This window comes from Ascidia mentula, chromosome 9, assembly GCF_947561715.1.
Source record: "Ascidia mentula chromosome 9, kaAscMent1.1, whole genome shotgun sequence".
NCBI classification, from domain to species: Eukaryota; Metazoa; Chordata; class Ascidiacea; order Phlebobranchia; family Ascidiidae; genus Ascidia; species Ascidia mentula.
In genome coordinates, this window is record NC_138574.1 from 12,655,489 (window position 1) to 12,676,661 (window position 21,173).

The window sequence follows — 21,173 nt, forward strand, 5'->3', positions numbered from 1 at the left end:
TGCTTGCGGTTGTGAATTTACATTTAAACTGTTCGGTATCGACTACGATGACATTATCATTAGCGATATTTATCCGGAATACTTTCTTTCCATAGATTTAGTGTAGAGATTCTTCAACACACCAAACTGTAACACAAAATGCCCAGCTCGGTGCAGGAACTTGAAATTGCCGGCAAGAAGACAGGATTGCAGATATGGCGAGTCGAAAGCATGGAACTGGCCCCAGTCCCCAAGACTGAATACGGAAACTTTTTTACAGGGGATTCGTACCTTGTTCTCAACACCAAGGAATCAAGATGTAAATGCAATAACCTACAATTAAAAGTTGACCAGTAACAACATTGTATTTTTATGCATGCAAAGCATAATTAAAGATCTTAGTGTTGGTGATAAATTTACATAGATATGTGCATTTTAACCTGCAATATAGTTTTGCAAATTTCGGTTGTGGGAAACTTACGTAAATGCGGAAAAGATGACGTCGATCATTGTCCAAATACACAAATAACTAGGTGCAAAATACTTGGGGCGAATGATCTTGAAAATATTGCCAGCGCTATGAAATTTCTGGATAACATCATGCAGATGTTCGTTGCACTCTGAACATAGACACATTTGTGTTTGAAACTTGTGCGTAACGTTATCTAGAAATTACACAAATGCATTTATTGTATACGACAATGAAGGATAACTGAAAAAGAAATGCCGGATACTATCTTATTCATGGTAAGAGTAAACGTTTCGAACAAACTGTGCTCATTACGCCACATCATTTTAGCTTCTCTATCGCATAATTAACTCCAAATTTTTCTCTCCTAAGGATAGCTGAGTATACGTAAATTTGAATATTTAAACATGATTTCAGCTGGTTCCATGTCTTGGGATCTTCATTTCTGGCTTGGCAACGAATCAAGCCAGGATGAGAAGGGAGCGGCTGCCATTCTGGCTACACACATGGATGACAAACTCGGCGGTTATCCAGTGCAGTACAGGGAAGTCCAAGGTTACGAGTCTGCTGCCTTCGCTGGCTATTTCAAGAAAGGCATCCAGTACAAGGTTTGGAAATAACATTTCGTCCTTTTTGTTGTCCTTGTTCGTAGGAATATGCAGAACTTGTGTGGTGAAGCGCTTGAATGACCTTTTTAGCGGTCGTTGCAAACAGAATAAGAAACGGTTGACGATTTGGGGGAGTGTAGTTACTCATGTCGTCATTTCTAACACATTTCGAATAATTACGTACACATGAATAGCAAAACCATGGGACTACCGAGCTATTAGATCTCGCAAGACAAATTAAATTCACATCGGGTGCATGACTTCAAACCACACTTAATCTTGCTCTGGTGAATTGGAAAAACATCCGGACAGACCGCCTCTGCGTAATATAAACCGGACCTTTGAAAATACCACGCAGCTTCCGCAAGAAGAATAATAGTACTTCCTTTTCTTTGAGGTTAAAACATCATTATGCCACACTCCCAGCTCAACACGCAAAATGTCCTTGTTGCGGTACAAATTTCCCACATCAAATAAGATTTGTGGTCAATACATTAGCCACCCCGCGCCAAATTACCCGGTTAATTGTGAGCTCGAACCGTGTTATTGATGGTTCACATGCCGGTGAGTGCGAGGACATGGGTTTGCGTTGGACGGCATAAGTTGGTTCATGACTCACACTTTTCCGCCTGTAATGTTTCCTGGTGTTAAACTGTAGCTTGCTTTCTCAGTAAACACAAGTCGGTACCCACTTTGCCGGTGTGACCGCCAGGCGTTTTAAACCATTGGTATATGCTCATCGCTCGGGGTAAGAATGGGGATACAAAACTACTTTTAATTTTTCAAATATTTTCATGCTCTTTTAAGTGTTTATGACTGATCAGTCGGTAAAACAGGGACAAAAAGCAAGCATTTATACGACGAAGTACTCCCTTCTTTCCCATTTTTTTAACAGCAAATAAACAATTTTGTTAGCAGACGTAAGCAAGCACAATTAAACGCTCTTGACGAATTACAGAAAGGCGGTATTGCTTCTGGCTTCAAGCACGCCAAAACGAACGTGAGTGACGTGAAGCGTTTGCTGCACCTGAAGGGCAGAAGATTTGTTCGTGCCACCGAGGTTGAAATGAGCTGGAAGTCATTCAATCAAGGCGACATATTCATCGTGGAAGTTGGAAACGTAGGTTTCCGGGTTGTGTGGTGTGCTGTATTATGTGATTTTATTTCTTGGGCCTGCCAGATTAATTTTCGTTACATCATATCACGTTTCTTTACCATCATGTTGCTGATAAGGATTTACTTAATTGCTCCTGTGCTACCGTGCCATACTTGGCGTGGGGTTTGCCCTCGGCTTAAACCGCTACTTTGACACTTTGCTTGATTAATTACTTGTGCGCTTTCTGTGCACATGCGCTGTCCCCGGGAGGTTTTCGGTTATTGTGTACTTTGGTTTAGAAACTTTTGTTTCGTGTAGTTCGAAGTTGTATCTGGTACATGTGCTTCAATGTAGCCAATCATATAGTAAACCAGTAAAATGCGGATTATTGATCTTTTTAAATCTTTTGATTGTTGCAACCTGCTTTGAATTGGGTATAATATATGCAATTTGCTATTTTTTACCGACGTGTCTAATCAGAGAAGGTACCAACATTGCATGCATGTTTTTTTAATCATTAATCCTAAATATATGTTTATTTATTTTCCTGGAACTTTAGTTAGGCTTCTGTGAATGTTTGAGTTAGACCTTTTAACACATGTTTACCAACGACTGTAGTTTCTGCAAGCGAAAAGCCAAATTTCACTGAGCAGTCGTTTGAACTTAAATTCAGTTACCTCGAAAACTCAATTTCAGGATATCTACCAATGGAACGGCAGTGTGAGCAATCGTTACGAGCGCCTGAAGGCTTGCGAGTACGTGAACAACATCAAGAACGATGAGAAGGGCGGAAAAGGCAAGATCCACATCATTGATGAAGGAGATGGCATACCCCAAAGAATGATGAAGGTATTACCACACAACCCCTGTATAGCCTATGTCATTTCTAGTGGAAAACCCTTATAAGCCTTGATCAAAACGCCAATAGGCCTTCATCAAAACCTCAAGATAGTTCAAAAGGTTTTCGCGGCCGAACGCCTACGTTTTTGGTTTCGGGACGGGCTTGGTTGGGGCAGGATGCTTGTTCCAACTAGCCTTGCGGTTTTATTTGAAAAAATTTGAGAGTAAGTCTGTAGGCGTGCCGCATTTTGCCTGACTGCGCAGTTGTTCCTTATTGATTTTATTCCGAAAAGCGGTTCGTGACTTGAAATTAATGTTGTAACATGGGTCTGCCCGCCATTCCTCATTTACGATACACGTGTAGATGCATATAAACTATTACTACGCTTTCTAATGCCTTGTACTTGTCCGGAAAACCGTGGAAAAGGTCAAGCCGACCGATAAAAACCTAAATTGCCTGGAGAGACCAACACAGTCGATGAAAAAGCATTGCTGGGAGATTCTTTACCTCTTCCTTACAACCAGGAAACGCCACGTAAGCCTGTAGCCCCAGAAACGTCACAAGCCATCTTTTCGCCTATCTTCCTTCACCGTGGCGAAACCATGAAGCGAAAATGGATTGGCAAACAACTCTCGAAAGGGGACGGCAAACAACCTGCAGATTGAAATTGTTATAGCGAGTCGATACCAGGATATCCCCCCAACAGCACACAAAGTATTCTAGAAAATGCAAAGGCAGTGCTATCAAATCACGTCCTGTCATTGAACTGACGTGCGAAGGTTGACATTAATGTAAATATTGGACTTTGCACATTGTGCAGCTTGGTTTATTACTTTAAAATCCTTACGTTTTGGAGGAATTCTGAAACACTACACAATACATTAATAGCTGCAACGACTTCGCTGTGTATAGCTAGTTAAACCAAAAAATTAATACTTCACTAATTCAAAAACTGGACTCGCGTACGTGGCCACAATCGATATTATACTCACCGATTAGACTCCTTTATTGCCCTAATTGTTGGTGGAAAACTGTTTGTAAATTTTAGTCTATATACACCGTGACCATTAATAACATGCAACCAACCGAAATTTCCTTGCAGGCACTTTCTGGTACACCTGCTGATATGAGCCCAGAGATTGCAGACGACGAACCGGTAAAAGGAGCAAAACAGAGCAAGAAACCGGCTGTACTTTATCACGTGTCGTCCGACACTGGCTCCTTAGTGGTGAAAAAGGTGTCCGAAGCTCCATTTAATCAAAAAGATTTGCTTTCTGGTGATTGTTTCATCGTCGACGACGGCGGCAACAAAATGATTATGGTTTGGAAAGGTGTGTGTCAATGGACGCAAGTGATAATGGAGTGAAATTACTAACTTTTTATAGGATTAACTTATGTCGCCATAAACCATCAGTAATACACTAAAGTTACTATTGTGAAGGCGTATGCTCGGGTCGTTAGAGTAAGTGAAAGTAGACCAAGTATTGGTAACATGATGGCGCTATTTCCGGGAACTGGAAATACCTTCTGTCGCCACTCACCAAGTATACGTGGTTTTTAGTAGGCTCACTCAAGAGGCAGGTGGTGCGGCTTTGTTTTATTTTACTTTCACTTTCGCAGGAAAGCAAGCAAGCGTCGACGAACGCAAGGGGGCGATGGGAAACGCGTCGAAATTCATCAAAGACCACAACTACCACCCGGCCACCAAGATACAGGTATTGATGCAATGGAAACTTTCGGAGGGTAAAAGGTTAAGTAAACTAAGGACTCAATATTGTCACAAACCTCGTAATGTAAATATGGTGCTTGTCCATTGTCGACAACTGATTTGTTGCGAAAAATGTGGTTTATCATGTCTGCAAAATGACTTTCAAGGCTGCCAATGAAATTTTACACAAAATAGCTAAATACACAAAATGAAAGTATTGTTCGGGCTGTTTAGTTGTCCTTAAACCATTTGAGTCGATTTAATACACGTTATGTTCTTCACAGTGCATGGCCGAAGGTGCGGAGAGCGTCCTCTTCACGCAGTTCTTTAAGGATTGGAGAAAGAAGGATCAGTCACAAGGTTTTGGGAAGGCCTACACGGCTAATAAGATAGCCAAGATCGATAAGGTTCGAATACTACTGCACTGTATCAGCGAACCATAGTATTTTCTCCATTGCCAATATCGCACCCTTCATTGTTTAAAAGTTGCGAATTAGGGGCATTTATATTCGGAATGTAATCTTGTTTTAGCACTCGGCGATTCATGTGGTTACTGCAACTTGTAAAAATGATGCGGGCTAGATGATTTTTGCATGGCCGGCTGCAGATTGCTGTCCCCTGACGTAACATTTAACCTTCCATTGTGGATTTGGTGGCGTGTTTGCCTTTATTTATGCTGGATAGAGGCGCAAAACTAAGGACGCCGTATTGCGGGCACGTATAAAATAAACAAGCTTCTCCACCGAATTTCGATGTTTGCTAAGCCCTCACCACGCCGCCAAGCTTAAGATTAAGTGGATACCGACCGAACATAGTACAGCCATGTTGCTCGAAAATCTCAACAAAACTTCATTTGTTTGTAGACCAGATTTGATGTGAAGAATCTCTATGACAAACCGAAGTTTGCTGCTCAACATGGAATGGTGGATGATGGTTCTGGCAAGGTGAGAATGCAGGGAGAACGAAATCTGTTCTCCTGCAGACTGACGTTATAGTACATCGTTAAATTTAAAAATATTTACCAAGTACCGAGAGGTGCGTGTCTCGACAAGTGCATGTTGTGAGTCGAGGCGCTCGAAACCTCTCGTAAAAGTTTAACTAATGTTCCGGGTAACTGGGAAAACAAGTTGACTCCGAAATTGAAGTTTCACAGATAAGATATCTTTCAATGTTGCCACAATGGCATGAACTCTAAATGTTGCCCGATTGGCACTAGTTGGTGTGCTATTCCAATCACAAAGAGTGCAAGAACAAGAAATACATTTGGATTTAACTTAAACTAACAAAGAAAAAGCAATGTCGCGTTTTCTTGTTAAATTCACATCCCAACCCGACCTTTGATTGCATCAAATGTTTACAGGTGGAAGTGTGGAGAGTTGAGAACGGAAAGAGGGTCCCAGTTGACAAGAAGGACTACGGCAAGTTCTTCGCCGGCGACTGTTATCTCATCCTGTACACATACAGACCCAGATCTAGGGAGGAATTCCTGATTTATTATTGGCAAGGACTCGAGTCCACAAAGGATGAAGTAGGTTTTAGCTACACCCACTACAAGAGAGTCTTTATATTTTACTCGGTGGTTACTTTTTAACTTTAGACGCACTCAAAACACATAAAAGTGGAAGATTTTTACGTATGTTGTCAAACCCAAGTCTGACTAAACCCGATTACATGTTGTTAGACTGGACGTGAGGTTTTACTTCTCAACTAGATAAGTCAACAAAGCACCCAAGTTTCATACCAACACAAACATTACAATATTGAAAACAGTAAACATATTCACGTCACCCCATGCAATTGGGATGTGACGTGTCTATTTATCACATCCGATCATTTTGTTTTTGTCAACTTAGATCACCGCGTCAGCATTTTTGGCAACTCAACTCGATGACGAATACGGACAGAGACCCGTCCAAATCAGGGTTGTACAGGTATGTTGTGTTGTTGGTAATAATGTGTGCGAATTGCTATGCTGACATACAACACACTTCGTAAATATTTTGTTGTGTGGAGTAATCGTGAAAAATCCACAGGTATTTTTTGGACAAAAAAATGCGTTTGGCAGCAGTAAAAGTATGTTAAGACTAAACACAACCGTATGGCCTTGGTATATTCAAGGTTTTCCAATTTATATATCCTTTCTTGCGATTGATTTAGGATCGACCATTTATTCCACGTTTTATTAGGGTAAAGAGCCGCCTCATATGCTGGCGATATTCAGTCGTCCGTTGCTGATTACCAGTGGAGGTTATTCCAGGGATGCGGGCAAGAATGTTGGTGTCAGTGACATCGCACTCTACCAGGTTATTTTTGTTTACAAAACTTACATGCAGGCAAATCAATGCTTGTATGCATCAGTTAAATGTAAATTTCCAACGCAAATCCTGCTGTTGGTCATTTTAGGTGGCTGTTGTGTTTGTTGTTGCAACTGGTAATGCAGGTTTTTTCACATCTTCCGTAACCTTACCTGAACAAATTTCCGTCCTTGGTAAATACAATAAAAATCTACCACATTGATACACCTTTACAAATGTTTGGTATACTAGCTCATTGGCACCATCTCGTGATGCGTTTCAGATTCGATCCACGTCGTCAGGTGGCAGCAAAGCCATACAGGTGAAAACCTCAGCGAGTGCGCTTAATTCCAACGACGCATTTCTCCTAAAAAACCACCAGAACTGTACAGTGTGGGTAGGAAAAGGTGCAAACGACATTGAAACCGACACTGCAAAGGCGTTAGCAGGTAGGATTAACCGTGGGTACCATTTTACAAACCATTTGCTGGCCTTTGTGTAATTTGATGGAATACATTTTGTGTCATGTGAAGTCAATACCAGCCAAACCACTATGTTTTTTTTCTGTTAAAATACTGCAGTTATATGATTAGGTCTACTGTTTGTACCATAAAAATACGTGGACCGATGCCGTGGAATCTTTAAAAGTTTTTTTTAATCATACAAATTGCTACATGTGATTTTACTAGAAATACAATAGATTGAGATCAAATCTCATTGAAGCGTAAGTTTCTATTTACACTTTATTTTGGCCAATAGGAGATCTAGGTTCGTCGAAGAGTCCTCAAATAGTGCAGGAAGATTCTGAACCTGCAGACTTCTGGAAGGTTCTCGGAGGCAAGAAGGAATACGCTTCATCTCCGAGAATGCAGGATCTTGACTCCAACCCTCCTCGGCTGTTTGCTATCTCCAACGCTAAAGGTATTAAACTGAACAAACAGTAAGAAGTTTAATATATGGTCGAGGTGCCGCAGACTTGATTAAAAACCGGTTTTGCCTGTGTTCTTTCTTATAAACCTGAAGTATACCCAGTTAACACTTTTGGAGAATAGCCAATTTGCGCGGGTAAAATACATTAATCGCATTTCAATGCACAATGCACAAGTGACAAAAATGTATTAACTTCAGCTGTATTGCTGGTTAAATATTAACTAAACAAACAATGTTTCAGGACGTGTGATGATTGAAGAGGTGCCTGGAGACTTCACTCAAAGTGACCTTGAAGAAGATGACGTCATGATGTTGGACGCTTGGCACCAGGTTTTTATTTGGATTGGCGAAGGCTCAAATGCCGAGGAAAAGAAAGAGGCTCCGGGGTAAGTTCACCTCAACAACAACACTTATGCCTTCATAGACGACTTACAAATGACTACGACTTTAGGCAACAAAATAACCAACACTCAAATGCCCATTTGATTTAAACAAAGTGCATGCGTTATGCATATGTTTATCATTTGAAGAAATTTAACTGTTAAGTTTATTTGTTGATATACACGTTTTGATGACTTTGCAACAGACAGGAATGCTTGACATTGATCTCATATTAATTTGTATTGCAAACAGTCCCAAGCAAAACCTTGCTGAAATTAGAAAAGAGTTTACTTGTTTCGCAAAACAAAATGCGTAATTTGTAGCACGTTCTTATTACCAGGCTGGTCAGAGAATACATTGAAAAGGATCCACGTGGACGCGACCTCGACTGTCCAATCATAACTGTTCGTATGAATGCTGAACCAGTAACTTTCTCTGGTTACTTTCCTTCATGGGACGCCAAGATGTACGAGCAACGCAGCAGCTATGCGGAAAGAATGAAAAAGCTTTGCCTTTAATTAGGCTGGGTTGACAGCATGTGATTTTCTCTTTGATTCTCTTCGATTTGTCCGGTTTTGAATCAAGGGTTACGTAATGTTTCTTTACTCTGCACTACCCAACTGTTATTATTAAAATGTTTTAGCCCCGCAGAGTAACAAGATATCTGTGCTTTTATATTTTTTTTTGTTTGGCTACAAAAATAGGTTTATTCAAAACAAGTGCAACTTTTTTATGGAAAACCCCGAGAACATTGGTTTGGAAATTACTGCGGCAATGCTTTAAATACTGCTTGCCGATTGAGTTGAGGACGGAAGTAATCTTGTTCCGGACCTCAATGGATTTTGTTTAAAATAAATTGTGCAATTTTTGTTGGGTTCCTAATGTTCCGATTATATATTATTCCATACTCCGAAATATTTAAATTTCTCCAACGAACTGTGTTGTACTCCTGCACTTTTAGTTCTCCATATAAACGAACGTGCCTATTGCCCCTGGCAGTACATAAACACTGTTGATCGACGCGAAATGGGAAGCCAGAAATCTTTCCGTCCTGTTGCCGCTTTTCGCGTTCAAACTCTGAGATATTGTGTAAATACTGATCTGCGTTTCGTGAGTTTTGTACCCGGCAATACACCAATCCTTGTTAAACAGGTTTGCTTGTATATGCAACTGGGAGAAAATTAAGTTTAATTAACCTACAGTGATGATATTCAAATATTCTAGCATGGTTCTCTCATTGGCAGCGTGCAATAGTAACCGCGACAATACGGTGCTCGAAAAACCGGTGCGAACCGGCTGAATCCCACCACTGTTTACAAATTGCAATAGACGTCATAGTGCCGCAACGCATTAATGCGACACTAATAGTAAAAAACTCTAGCAAGAAACAGAATTAGGAAGGTTTTGTATTGTGTCATGGGAGATCGAAAGTCTTTGGGCAATTGATTCAATTAAAAAAGGAGAACGACAGGAAATATCGAAGGGAAACGATTGCAGGTGATCTGCAATTCAGCTCCATGTCAGGCTTTGACGTGCCTCATTTTCATGGAAAAACGTGACTGCTTTATCTTATGTGGCTCCAGCATTGTTTAGGGCAAAAGCTGAAGTGCCGGGTGCAAGTTACCCCACAAAAAAGATAAAACGACAGTTCGGTTTACAGTGGGTTAAAGAAACTCGTTTATGTTATTACAGTTCGACGCTTAAAGCATATTTCATGTTCGTCTACCTAAGTGTAAGCACATGCGGCCAAAAACAATTATGAATACACAACCTTGGCCTTTACACGGTACAACCGAAAAATCGAAAACGACACTCATCCACGCCCGCGTTATCGGTTGAAGTTTAAAGCTAATCAGCCACATTCGTATACAATACATCTAAAATATGTTTGTGTATAGGTGCTATGACCTATGTACATAGACCCCCAAGGCATTTTGTACGTGCAGAAGCAAGTTCGCTATATATTACCTAATTTTTTGCCGTTCTTGGGCTTCCTTGAAATTATGTAAATCGCATTCTAAAGTTCAATCCCATGGGCATTTCCTGAATCGTGTATTACGTCAGCGACAAATTCCCCAGTACTTATTCTTGGTACACTCGAAATTGAAGTGAGCTCCTGTGCCAAGCACAAAGCCGCAAAATCTAATAGTTTCCTATGAAATCGGTTCCCGTTCGATTGGAGTTTTACTTACAGTCGTCACAGCAGGGGAATTCATGGAAGTTGGTATTCGTTGTTTGAGGAAAATGGTTTCCAACGTGGGGTTTATAGGGGTCTGTGAGGTGATTCCTGGGGGTCGTAAATGAACGACACTATAATCTTCCTATTAAATTTAAGTCCAATTTTTCGTTTTTTTAATTTTTTTTTTTACTTACCTTTATTTATTAATTTTTCTCTATTTCTTGTAACGCATTTTGTTCGTTGCAAGAGCTTTAGGTAAATTTTACTGATAAGGGAGCCACCGATTTTGAAAAAGGGTCCCGTGAGTACTGGAAGGTTGGACCATGCACTGTGTTGAATATAATTAATCCAGCATGTAAACTCATAGCGAGATTACAGTTAAGTAAACCAAATCCGGAATTGGTGCACGCCAGCATTCTTAAAGAATGTCACACGCATCTGTATGCTATAGGAGATTTATTATAAGCCCGCAGCTCGTTTACACAGTTTTCCTTTAAGCCAACACGTATTCGTTTTGAATGACTTTTGCCCTATTAAGAAATTTAACTTTTAAAATTGAACTTTGATCGGGTGGAAACGATCGTACCTTCAACATCGGCTTTTGTAGAAATTTGTGATCGTGTTTGCTTTGTGGTGGAAGCTAGACTTGAACCATGGCATTAAGTAAACCAGAAACGGCTTGGTCCAGACGACCGCACAAGTTCGTGACAAACCCGTTAAACTTTCGGTTTTCAAAATTTGGGAAATACAAGAACACTTCAGACGTGGAGTTAATTTCTTCAGTGTTGGAGCACAGCCTTAACCAGTGAGGAGATCGTTGAACAGAACATCATCAATTTGAGTACTTGAAAAAGACAGGGGCTTTTCAATTGGTGATGCGAAACGCCTAAATGCATACATATCTATACTTGTGTAATTTTGGAACTTTTCTCCTAGATCCAAAGTCAGAAATATCGTACAATATATATCTTACTACACACACTTTTTATATATATTTTCCCTTTTCATCCAACTTTGAAATCTACTCAACATTTTATTGAAATCCAAGCTGTTGGGCCTTAATTGTGTCTGAATCATCACGCACTTCGGAACTTTCTCGATCGAAATGACGCGGGGTGGTAAAAAAGAAAAAAGTCAAAGCTAATGCAGCTCAATAATAAAAAACGAACAACCACTCTTACCCATAGCCAGAAGTGTTGAAGATCATTGATTCATGGATAGGTATGTCTACGTTAATATAGGAGTGCACTACTATTGTACAACTTTAACATTTAATAATTTCTTTATTGGTTGGCAATTATGAAATCTTATAAAAGTGAAAAAACATTTTTTAAGTGATGATATTCGTAATGAAGCTAATATTATAAGAATACGTTTCGAACAAAGCTGTGCTCGTCACCAATTAGTTTTGGCTTTTTTTATTCTCGAGTAATTAACTCAAGTTTTTCGCATCTCATTAAATTATTCGTAATTTGCAAAATCTACCGCGCAGATAAAATATAACCGCGAAAAATAAATGCGAATAAGCACCGATAAAGACAATGGAGTTAGCTACCTGTGTGCGGCATTTTTCCCACGGATAATCACTGTATGTACATGCCGTAAATTGCAGCCACCTGCACTGGGGTGTGAGGGTTGCGGTAGGTTGTCTAATTACATCAGGGGCTGGGCATTCAGCCGTAGTTCAAAAAAGTTTTTCAATTTTTTTGCAGACTTCGAAAAAACGCCATGGATGGAAATTGCAAATCAACCAAAAATTTGGGTAAATTAAATTTGATTTTGTTTTGTTGTTGTTTTTGGTCAAACGCTTTGCATAGTGGATATGGCACCCTGCGATAACGATTGGGTTTTGCTTTCCGCTTGACACCCAAACCTCCGTTTTTGTCGCCGGACAATAATAGTTTCAGCTTTTATGAAGCAACAAAGACAACTAAAAGCGGTGCGGTTACAATCCTAGTTTCTAATCTCGGTTTATCCAACATGCGTGCAGGTCTTGTGCTGATCTTCGCTGTGGCGATAGTGGGATGCGAAAACCTGGACGAGCGAGAGCTTGTTGCAACGTTGCGAACTTCAACGTCCATTTTGTGTCGAACACACGGAGCATCCGTAAGCACAATTTTCTTTCCAATGTAACAACTGTACAATGCGGATAAACCGGAATGTTATAATAGTTTATATTAGTGGGGAAACTTTACGGCTCGCAGAACAAAAATTAATAAAAAATTTACAAGGCCCGATGAACCACATGGGTGAAAGTGGGTGCTTACACCACTGTTTATGAATTAATCTTTTTACGAAACTTTTAGTGCAACGATTCCAAGACCAAGAACGAATGCAGTTGTCAGCGGGACATTTCAACGTTCAAAAATAGTATTATTTATACATATTAACGTCTAAGTATTGTGACCAAAAAGCATAAAATTTCAATAAAATTAAACTCCAGTTTAAAATATTTTCCGAGTAACTCCGGCCAGATTTGGCCTAAGGGCCGAGTGACAACCGGCCAGATTTGGCCTACGAGCCGCAATTTGGCCATGTTTGCTTTATACGTAATACAACGGTAAAGTAATTTTATGCGATTCCAGCTTGTGCGGTTTTAAATATAGGAATGTGCAAATACAAAAAATATCTGTATTTACACCAAATTTTTCCCCGCATCCGGACCGAATCTAAATATTTAATGACGAACCAAATTTACATATGCGTCGTAAAAAAATCTCACGTACTCTCTGTATTTTATTCGATTCCGATGTCGTAATTTCCCCGTGTTTTTTCGCACAATGTAATTTTTTGCATAAATCCCAACGAAAAGGCGCGAATCCACACCCTTGTTGAAATTTGAACAGTGAGACTTCGCAATCAATATTCGGATTCGGTGTCCGTTTTCGGATACGGTGTCCATATTCGGATTCGGTGTCCATATTCAGATTCGCAATCAATATTTAGATTCGGTGCACATATTCGGATTCGCATTAATATTTGGATTCGGTTTCCATATTAGGATTCGAAATCACTATTTGGATTCGATGTCCATATTTGGATTCGCAATCAATATTCGGAACCGGTGTTCATATTCGGATTCGCAATCAATATTCGGATTCGGTGTCCATATTCGGATTCGCAATCCGTATTCGGAATCGGTGTTCATATACGGATTCGCAATCAATATTCGGATTCGGTGTCCATATTCGGATTCGCAATCAATATTCGGATTCGGTGTTCATATTCGGATTCGGTGTCTATATTCGTATTCGGATTCGGTGTGCGTATTCGGATTCGGAGTGTTGAAGTGTATCTATATGTTCGGAAACGACCCGGCATAACAAAACAATTACGTTTACTTTCGAGTTGTCTAAACAGGCAGATAGACTGTTGTATGCAAAGTAACTGAAACGAATTATAAACTTTCGACTAAACAATGTTGTCATCTTTTAGAGACTTCCTCTATGTAGAACATCATATATCTCCAAAAACCTAACCTGCGGTGAAAACATAGTAAGTTTCCAGTCTGCTTATTACCCAGTGATGCATTTGGTTTTGCTAACATATATGTTTACATTTTTGCTGTGTATTTGTTACGTTTTTCGATATATATATATACAGTATTTCGGTCATATTTTCGACATACACAAAGCACAACGCCGATACCCAATTTCCGGTAACCTAGATTAACTCCAATTAGACAAAAGCAATCCGGATAAATATACGCAGTTAAATATACAAGGGTACATTTTTTAGACATGTCGAACCACGTTTCAAAGAAGACTTCTCCAGAGAGTTGCTAATACTTGCAAGAATATAACCTGTCCCAACCTGACCAGGCGACGCATGTACGTATTACAAAGCACTTGTAGAGACCATTTATATGAAAATCGTCAACGAAACATGTATGGATTCAAATTGAGTGTAATGATATCGATACCGAATTGATTGGGTTTATTGCAAGTTGATGCAAAAAACAAAATCGTATTTGTTTCGGGGCTTGGGAGGTCAAAGGCGTGTTTGTGGTTTCAATTCATATTTTTCAATCCACTCCAAGAACCCAAAGAAACACATTTAAAAATTCCAAGAACACATACTGAGAAAAATTATAAAAGTTCGTGTTTACAGGGATTCATCGAAATTGCAAAGAGTGTGGACAAATGTGACATTGGTCTGTAACCACCTGACAAGATTTCAACTTCCACAGAAAGCGGTACGTTCATTATTTTAAATGTTTTTGCAGTAAAGAAAAATGCGGAATTTAGAGCGAGTTTTCCCTGGTTTTAGTTAAACATTATTTCGGTTGCGCTTCTTCTTGGTAGATGGGTCGGGCGCTTGACCCATATATCAAGTACCAAGTTTTACAATTTTTACATTAATTGTCCTGATTTGTTGTACTCGTGCACTAATGGTTTCCGATTAAATAAAGATATCATTTTTGAAGGGATTTCAAAACTGTACTGGAGATCACTCACAAGATGTCGCCAAGTACATGGTACGAACTTAATATGGTATTGTTACAAAAGAATATTTTAAATTGCTAAAGTTATATCAATTGCTGCTGAAACAATTTCTATTTTAGTAACTTACAGGGCCCGGTTCTAGAAAATAAAAAATGGGGGCCGGCATTTCACCTAAAAAAGGACCCCAAAAATATTGAAATTTGACCTTTTTCTGGTCTTGGTCTTCATGGTAAATTTCAGAGGCTTTTTTCAAGCCACGGTCTGATTTGGCCAAATCAGTACAACATTTGACCATGTACATTTTTGCCGGATAAGACCTTCCGACGCAACATTTTGGGGTGAATTTTGACAAATCCATAAAAGTGTTTTAAGACAATAATCTTGATAGTTATACTGACAAAATGATATGTCGCAGATCCACCCATTATCCCTAATGAAATCGTTGGCAAAAGAGATTCAATATCTTTTGAAACTTCTACAAAGACCTCTACGAACTGTAAAAGAGATCTTGGATGCATAGTTTTTCAAACGTTTGTACATATTGCTTGTGAATTACACCGTTTTGTACCTTTTGTGGGTTAGGGGACCAACTGCGAATTGTTCAACTATTCGCACGTAATATTAAACATGTGACATGATTTTTTTCATCTATGTATATGCCCAATGCTTCTGGACAAGTGCTGAATTTTTCCGTAATTTTGCACCACTAGAGGTCGGCTTCGGCATATTGCTTAATAACGATGATAATACTTGCTCATAAATCCTGTGTAAATTAATGCACCAAGTAATGATAATGTATACCACGTGTATAAAGCTATGCTGTTATAACAGTTCTTGAACACATTCGACACACAAGCCCCATTTTTGCCTGCAAAAATTGAAAATATCTTGGACACCACCTTTTTTTTAGCTATAATCTAATGCTTGTACTGCCAACTTGTATTTTCAGTAAATTTAAAAGACAATGCTATGATAGCTAGAAGCAGGCAACGAAATTGGTTTATTGTGCATAACTTCCGTGTCCTTTCTTTGAAAACCACCACGGATATTTGGCACGGCAATATATTTTGCTCTATGCTATGTTGTTCGCTTCTATCTTGATGTACATGTAATCAATCTGCTGTCGCTTCTTGTCAGGAGTATTAAATAAATGTACATTATTAGCATGACATGAAGTGACTTTAGTAGTACGGAATGGAGCAGCAGATCTGTGTATCATGGTACATAGGTTCCCAACCTTTTCCACCAATTTATCCCCTGGCTGTCTTTGAAGACTAAATTTACCCCATGTTTTAAAATAGTCTTTTGAAAAATAGTTGTAAAAGCAAGGAGAGGTTTTGAAATGCACATCCAAACGAAATTGTATCAAGCTTTAAAACACGGCGTAGAGGGTACAACGAAAAGTTTGCAAATTTCTTGCTTAGGGAACCGTTAATGTATACAGGATAGATGAATATAGGACCTCTAAAATTTAAAAATGTGCCAGTGCGAGGACAGGAGCTTTTTTGGAGGTCACGTGTAATTTGTAAGAGTCTTAGAAATCCTCCCGTTTCAAAGCAAACAATGGTGTTCTTGGGCACCCTTTTCAAATTTACGTGACCCCTATTTTTTATAGGCCCTGGTGCACCACTATTTCGTTGGGCTACGATCTATATGCACACTAGACAGTGACCCTGTTCTAGGTGAACCTATGGCATATTACAACAGGCAGTTAACATCTTTTACGCGGCTGATTGTACAAATTCTATTTCCAAAGAAATGTTATTAATAATTCGGGCCTGACAACAATTTTAAACTTGCTCAATTGCATTAAACACCCATGGCTGATATTAGTTTTAACCTTTTTGGGGAATTCGCGTTAATTAACATTTATTTCTGAACAAGGTATGAGCTGTGCTACTGTGGTGACGGTTATTGAACATACAGCAAAACGCAGAATACCGCCGGGCTTCAAATAGAACGACGTGGCAAACCGCCAGCTGGCAAAGAAGGGGAAAAAGGTTCAACAATAATCTGATCGCTGATACGACGTGAGAAATAACAACAAAGCATGGTTGTTGTGGTGTATGCAGGGATGCTCGCTGCAAGTATAGCCTGTTGGATTACCTACTGACAACATAGGGTTTGCGAAATACAAATGGCTTTAACCAAAAGTACATCCAATATCGGTTCGGTTTATAATTTAGTATAGAGCGTAGTAAATGTAATATGACAATTTTCATATTAATATACACTGTGTTCGCTACACTAGTTGCAAATAAATCTGGTTAAAAAATGTGTCCGTACGGATAAAATTATTGAAGCGTGGAGCTGTGTCCATAAAAGTTGTCTATGATGGTGTTGTGTCATTGAATGAACAATGAAGTCAGCTGGTGTTGTACGTATTGAAGTTTGGCGTAATACGAAAACATAGTTTTGCGACATCGCAGACTCATGACAGTCGTAGTGTCGAACAATCGATGCTTATTGCGTAACCATATTGCGTTGCATAGTTGTAATTTTTGGCGAAAGCGTTGTCACAGTGTCTTGGCTTAAATGTTATTGAACGCTGGCGAGAAATACATAAAACCACAGAAAAGGTTTAAAATTCTTAAAACAAAGCAGTTAATTTTTCCAAATTTTTTTGTTGGTAGCTTCGTTCGTGGAAGCTACATTGTGTAAAGTTTTTTTTCAAGTTTAATTAGCTCTGCTTGCTAGTTTTTAAGTAGGTTGGGTGAAGAAAGCCATCCTGCACATTTATGCTAAACTCTGTGGCCAATGCCTAGAAAGAAACCATACAGTGGAAAACAAAAGAAACAGCAACTTAAAGATAAACGCAACAAGAAAGGTATTTTAAATAATGATGTCAAAAAAGGTGCGTGATTCATGTAGATGACTAAGGTTTTTTGGCAGGGTCTTCGGACCACCAGTTTACCAGGTCAACATGGCAAAAATCAGCAACTAATTCTGAAGATTCTGATGAAAAAGAAGTTGCTCAAAGCACTAATAGTACAACTTTAACAACACAACATCAAGGAAGAACCGGTACATAATATATATATATATATATATTGCAATTCATGAATCTCACAAGCAAAGTTAATTTTTTTGTTTAATAAACACTTTCAAATGTGGATGGTAGAATAATTTAAATTTTCTTGTGTAGGTGAATACAATCCAGAAAGGTATCGCTTAAACTTTAGCTGTGAGTCTAGGGCTGAGATTGAAAACAGAAAATATGAGGCACAAACTGTTCCCATCCAGTTTGTGCCAGAAAAAGAACAGGAGGCAGACATCAAAGAAATATACAGACCTGGATCCGGTATGTATTTGTTTATTGACTTTAAATTCTGTTGTGAGCAACTCTGTAAAACCTAGAAAAATAGTGCCATGTGAATATTATGTCCTGCTAGACAGATAAATAAACTTCTTTACATTTTGTTGGTATGGTCCACACTGTGGAATGGTAGTCATCTTTTTAAAATTCAACTGAATATGCCTTTAGAGCTGGACATGCCAAAAAGACCCTCTTGGAGTTACAAAATGTCCAAAGCACAGCTGGAGAGCAGAGAGAATGCTTACTTCCAAAAATACCTGAAGGAAATTTACAAAAACTTCGGTGACAAACACCTGAGTTACTTTGAACACAACCTTGAGGTAAATAACAGAAAATGTTGTTTTTCTATTGAAGTAATAGAAAAAAAACAATAAACCCAAAATGTTCTGAAAGATTTACAAAACACAACATGCTGTTATTGTAGACATGGCGACAGCTTTGGAGGGTGTTGGAAATGAGTGATGTTGTTGTCATGGTGACTGATGTAAGGCATCCAGTAAGTGGCATGCATTTAATTATTACAACATTTGTGTGTTTTTTTTTTATCCAAATGTTTGTTCTTTGTTCAGGTTCTCCACTTCTCACCTGCACTTTATGACCACGTTGTCGAGGAACTGAAGAAACCTCTAATTTTGGTGCTCAACAAAATCGATCTCGTGCCAGCAAGTGTGGCTGCGTCATGGACATCCTATTTCAAAGAGTTTGTGATTCATGTTACAGTTAAAAAAGCACTATTTAAAAGTGTTGAGAAAATGCTGTGATTGCATCCAATATTATGTTTTTAACAGACTTTTTCCACATCTACATATTGTGTGGTTTACATCATTTCCTAGTGACACTAGAAGGCTGAGTGCATCTAAAAGTAAGTGTGCAAAAATAATGACAAAATGCAACCTTTTTCTTCATGTATGTTGTTGTGAAATACACCTAACAGGTCAAACCAGTCTGGCAAAGAGGCTTGGCCCCAAAAAGCGGATTTATACAACACAAATTGGCCCCAAGGAATTATTGAGCATTTGCAAAGGCATTTGTGGTGACAAAGGTACTCTTCCATGCCCACCTTACTTCCTGGACAATATATAACCGTGGATGCTGTTTTTTTACAAGTTGACATGAGCTCGTGGGAAGAGAAAATTGAAAACGATTTGAGTAAGCTAGGATTTTCAAGCAGCGATACATCTCCTGCTCATCACGCCTCTAGTGGTGGTATTTATTTTTATTGTTGTATTGAGGTCATAGATTTGATAATCGCATATATTTTTTATATAGATGCTGGTGACATGACTGTAGGTGTGAAGGAAGAAAACCCAAATGGTCACATTGGTGATGGTGAATTGGTGTTACCTTTACAAAAAGAACCATTTGAAAACGGGATACTGACTGTGGGCTTTGTGGGTGGGTTAAAGTGTTTGAAACAAACTTCACATTAAAAAGCCCAAAACAACTCTAAATGGTTGGGTTTCATCATGTGTTTTTTCAGGTCACCCCAACGTTGGAAAATCTTCTTTGATGAATGGACTGATCGGAAGGAAGGTTGTCAGTACATCAGTTACACCAGGTCACACAAAGTACTTTCAAACCTACTTCCTTACAAAGACTGTGAGACTCTGTGATTCACCTGGCCTTGTGTTTCCATCTTTGATAGATAAACAACTGCAGGTACATAGGTTCCATTTGCGGAAAAATATGAAAAAATTGTAAATTGTTTGGTGTAGATTGCCTAGAATGTCAAAAAATCAGATTGAAAAAAATGTATTCTGTGTACAGTATATTTAGACATGTATTTAAAGATCCCACACATAATATGATCACACAAACACAACATTGTCAGAGCTGTGAATGTGAACAATGGCTACTGGCTCAATGAAACTTTTGACACAATAGGTCCTGTCCGGAATCTACCCGGTTTCACAAGTCAGGGAACCATACACCCCTGTGGGATATCTAGCCGCTCGGCTTAATCTGGTAAACATACTTCGCCTTAAACACCCAACTGGAAGCAAGGAATGGACTCCATGGGATGTGTGTGAAGGTAATGAAACCAAATTTTAATCAGGTGTTTTTGGTTAGCATGGTGCTTCTCGCCACCTAACCAGTAACAAAAATATGTTGATGCAAAGAGTGGTTGTGGTTATAGGGTGATTGGTTTTAAAACTCGAATGAAGCCCAAAGTTAATTGCTGGTATTTTGTCAAAGCAAGAATCACAAACTTTTTTGTAAATGTTTGGAAACATTACCTATAATATCAACCAAAAATGTACATGTACTTCAGTGGTTATTTATTATTTATTGTCAGGTTGGGCAAATCAAAGGAATTACAAAACTGCCAAGGCTGCAAGACCGGATGTGTATCGTGCTGCAAACAGCATCCTCCGCATGGCAGTAGATGGACGACTGTGTATGTACATGCGCCCACCTGGATTTACTGAACATCTGGGTAAATTTGTGCAACAAAAAAACTCTATCCATGTTTTATGGTTGCAATTTTTGTTTCAAGGTTTATGGGAGCAACATGAAAACACAATAGGTCTCCTTGCTTTAAGAACCACAGGCCACTTTCATGGCATTGTACCCTGTGATGCAGAGGGCAGACATCTGCATTTGGAGGACTTTGTAGGTTACAGTTCAGACTCCATTGCTGATAGCAATTCCCTATCAGGATTTTCAGAGGATTCTGACCCAGAAGATAATGGAAGTGGAGAATCAGATGCAGACAAAACCTTAGATCAGGATGACTTTGATGCAATGAGCAATCAGTTTTCTGTTCTGGCAATGATGGAAAATGAATAGTGTATTATTAGTGTTTTATGCATATAACTTTTAGTGATAATTTGTGGCACGTTTTCTTTACCGGTAGTGTATGATGGTGATATTATGAAAATGAGCAGTGTTTTGGTGTCTTGTATGCAGACCTTACAAAAATTGCA

At 39.0% G+C, this 21,173-nt stretch overlaps 3 protein-coding genes across 3 annotated transcripts; all 3 read left to right on the top strand.

Moving 5' to 3' along the window:
* The first annotated feature begins 99 nt into the window (after positions 1–99).
* On the top strand, positions 100–9,449 carry LOC145913040 (gelsolin-like). The gene is made up of 15 exons (XM_083000553.1): positions 100–298; positions 866–1,056; positions 2,015–2,176; positions 2,849–3,001; positions 4,096–4,324; positions 4,614–4,708; positions 4,986–5,108; positions 5,565–5,645; positions 6,062–6,229; positions 6,555–6,632; positions 6,888–7,004; positions 7,279–7,444; positions 7,755–7,916; positions 8,167–8,311; positions 8,647–9,449. The coding sequence occupies exons 1-15, from the start codon at positions 139–141 to the stop codon at positions 8,822–8,824; spliced, it is 2,208 nt and encodes a 735-aa protein (XP_082856679.1). The 5' UTR covers positions 100–138; the 3' UTR covers positions 8,825–9,449.
* Positions 9,450–11,677: 2,228 nt separating this feature from the next.
* On the top strand, positions 11,678–16,088 carry LOC145914089 (uncharacterized). The gene is made up of 8 exons (XM_083001866.1): positions 11,678–11,706; positions 12,198–12,247; positions 12,476–12,591; positions 13,921–13,980; positions 14,224–14,315; positions 14,596–14,680; positions 14,912–14,962; positions 15,346–16,088. Exons 1-8 carry the CDS (start codon positions 11,699–11,701, stop codon positions 15,448–15,450), a joined length of 567 nt encoding a protein of 188 aa, XP_082857992.1. The 5' UTR covers positions 11,678–11,698; the 3' UTR covers positions 15,451–16,088.
* A 1,476-nt stretch (positions 16,089–17,564) lies between these two features.
* LOC145914697 (guanine nucleotide-binding protein-like 1) lies at positions 17,565–21,036 on the top strand. The gene is made up of 14 exons (XM_083002515.1): positions 17,565–17,757; positions 17,823–17,954; positions 18,076–18,231; positions 18,415–18,566; positions 18,671–18,742; positions 18,816–18,946; positions 19,035–19,108; positions 19,181–19,288; positions 19,354–19,452; positions 19,516–19,641; positions 19,727–19,905; positions 20,131–20,278; positions 20,543–20,683; positions 20,744–21,036. Exons 1-14 carry the CDS (start codon positions 17,688–17,690, stop codon positions 21,034–21,036), a joined length of 1,881 nt encoding a protein of 626 aa, XP_082858641.1. The 5' UTR covers positions 17,565–17,687.
* Positions 21,037–21,173: the final 137 nt, after the last annotated feature.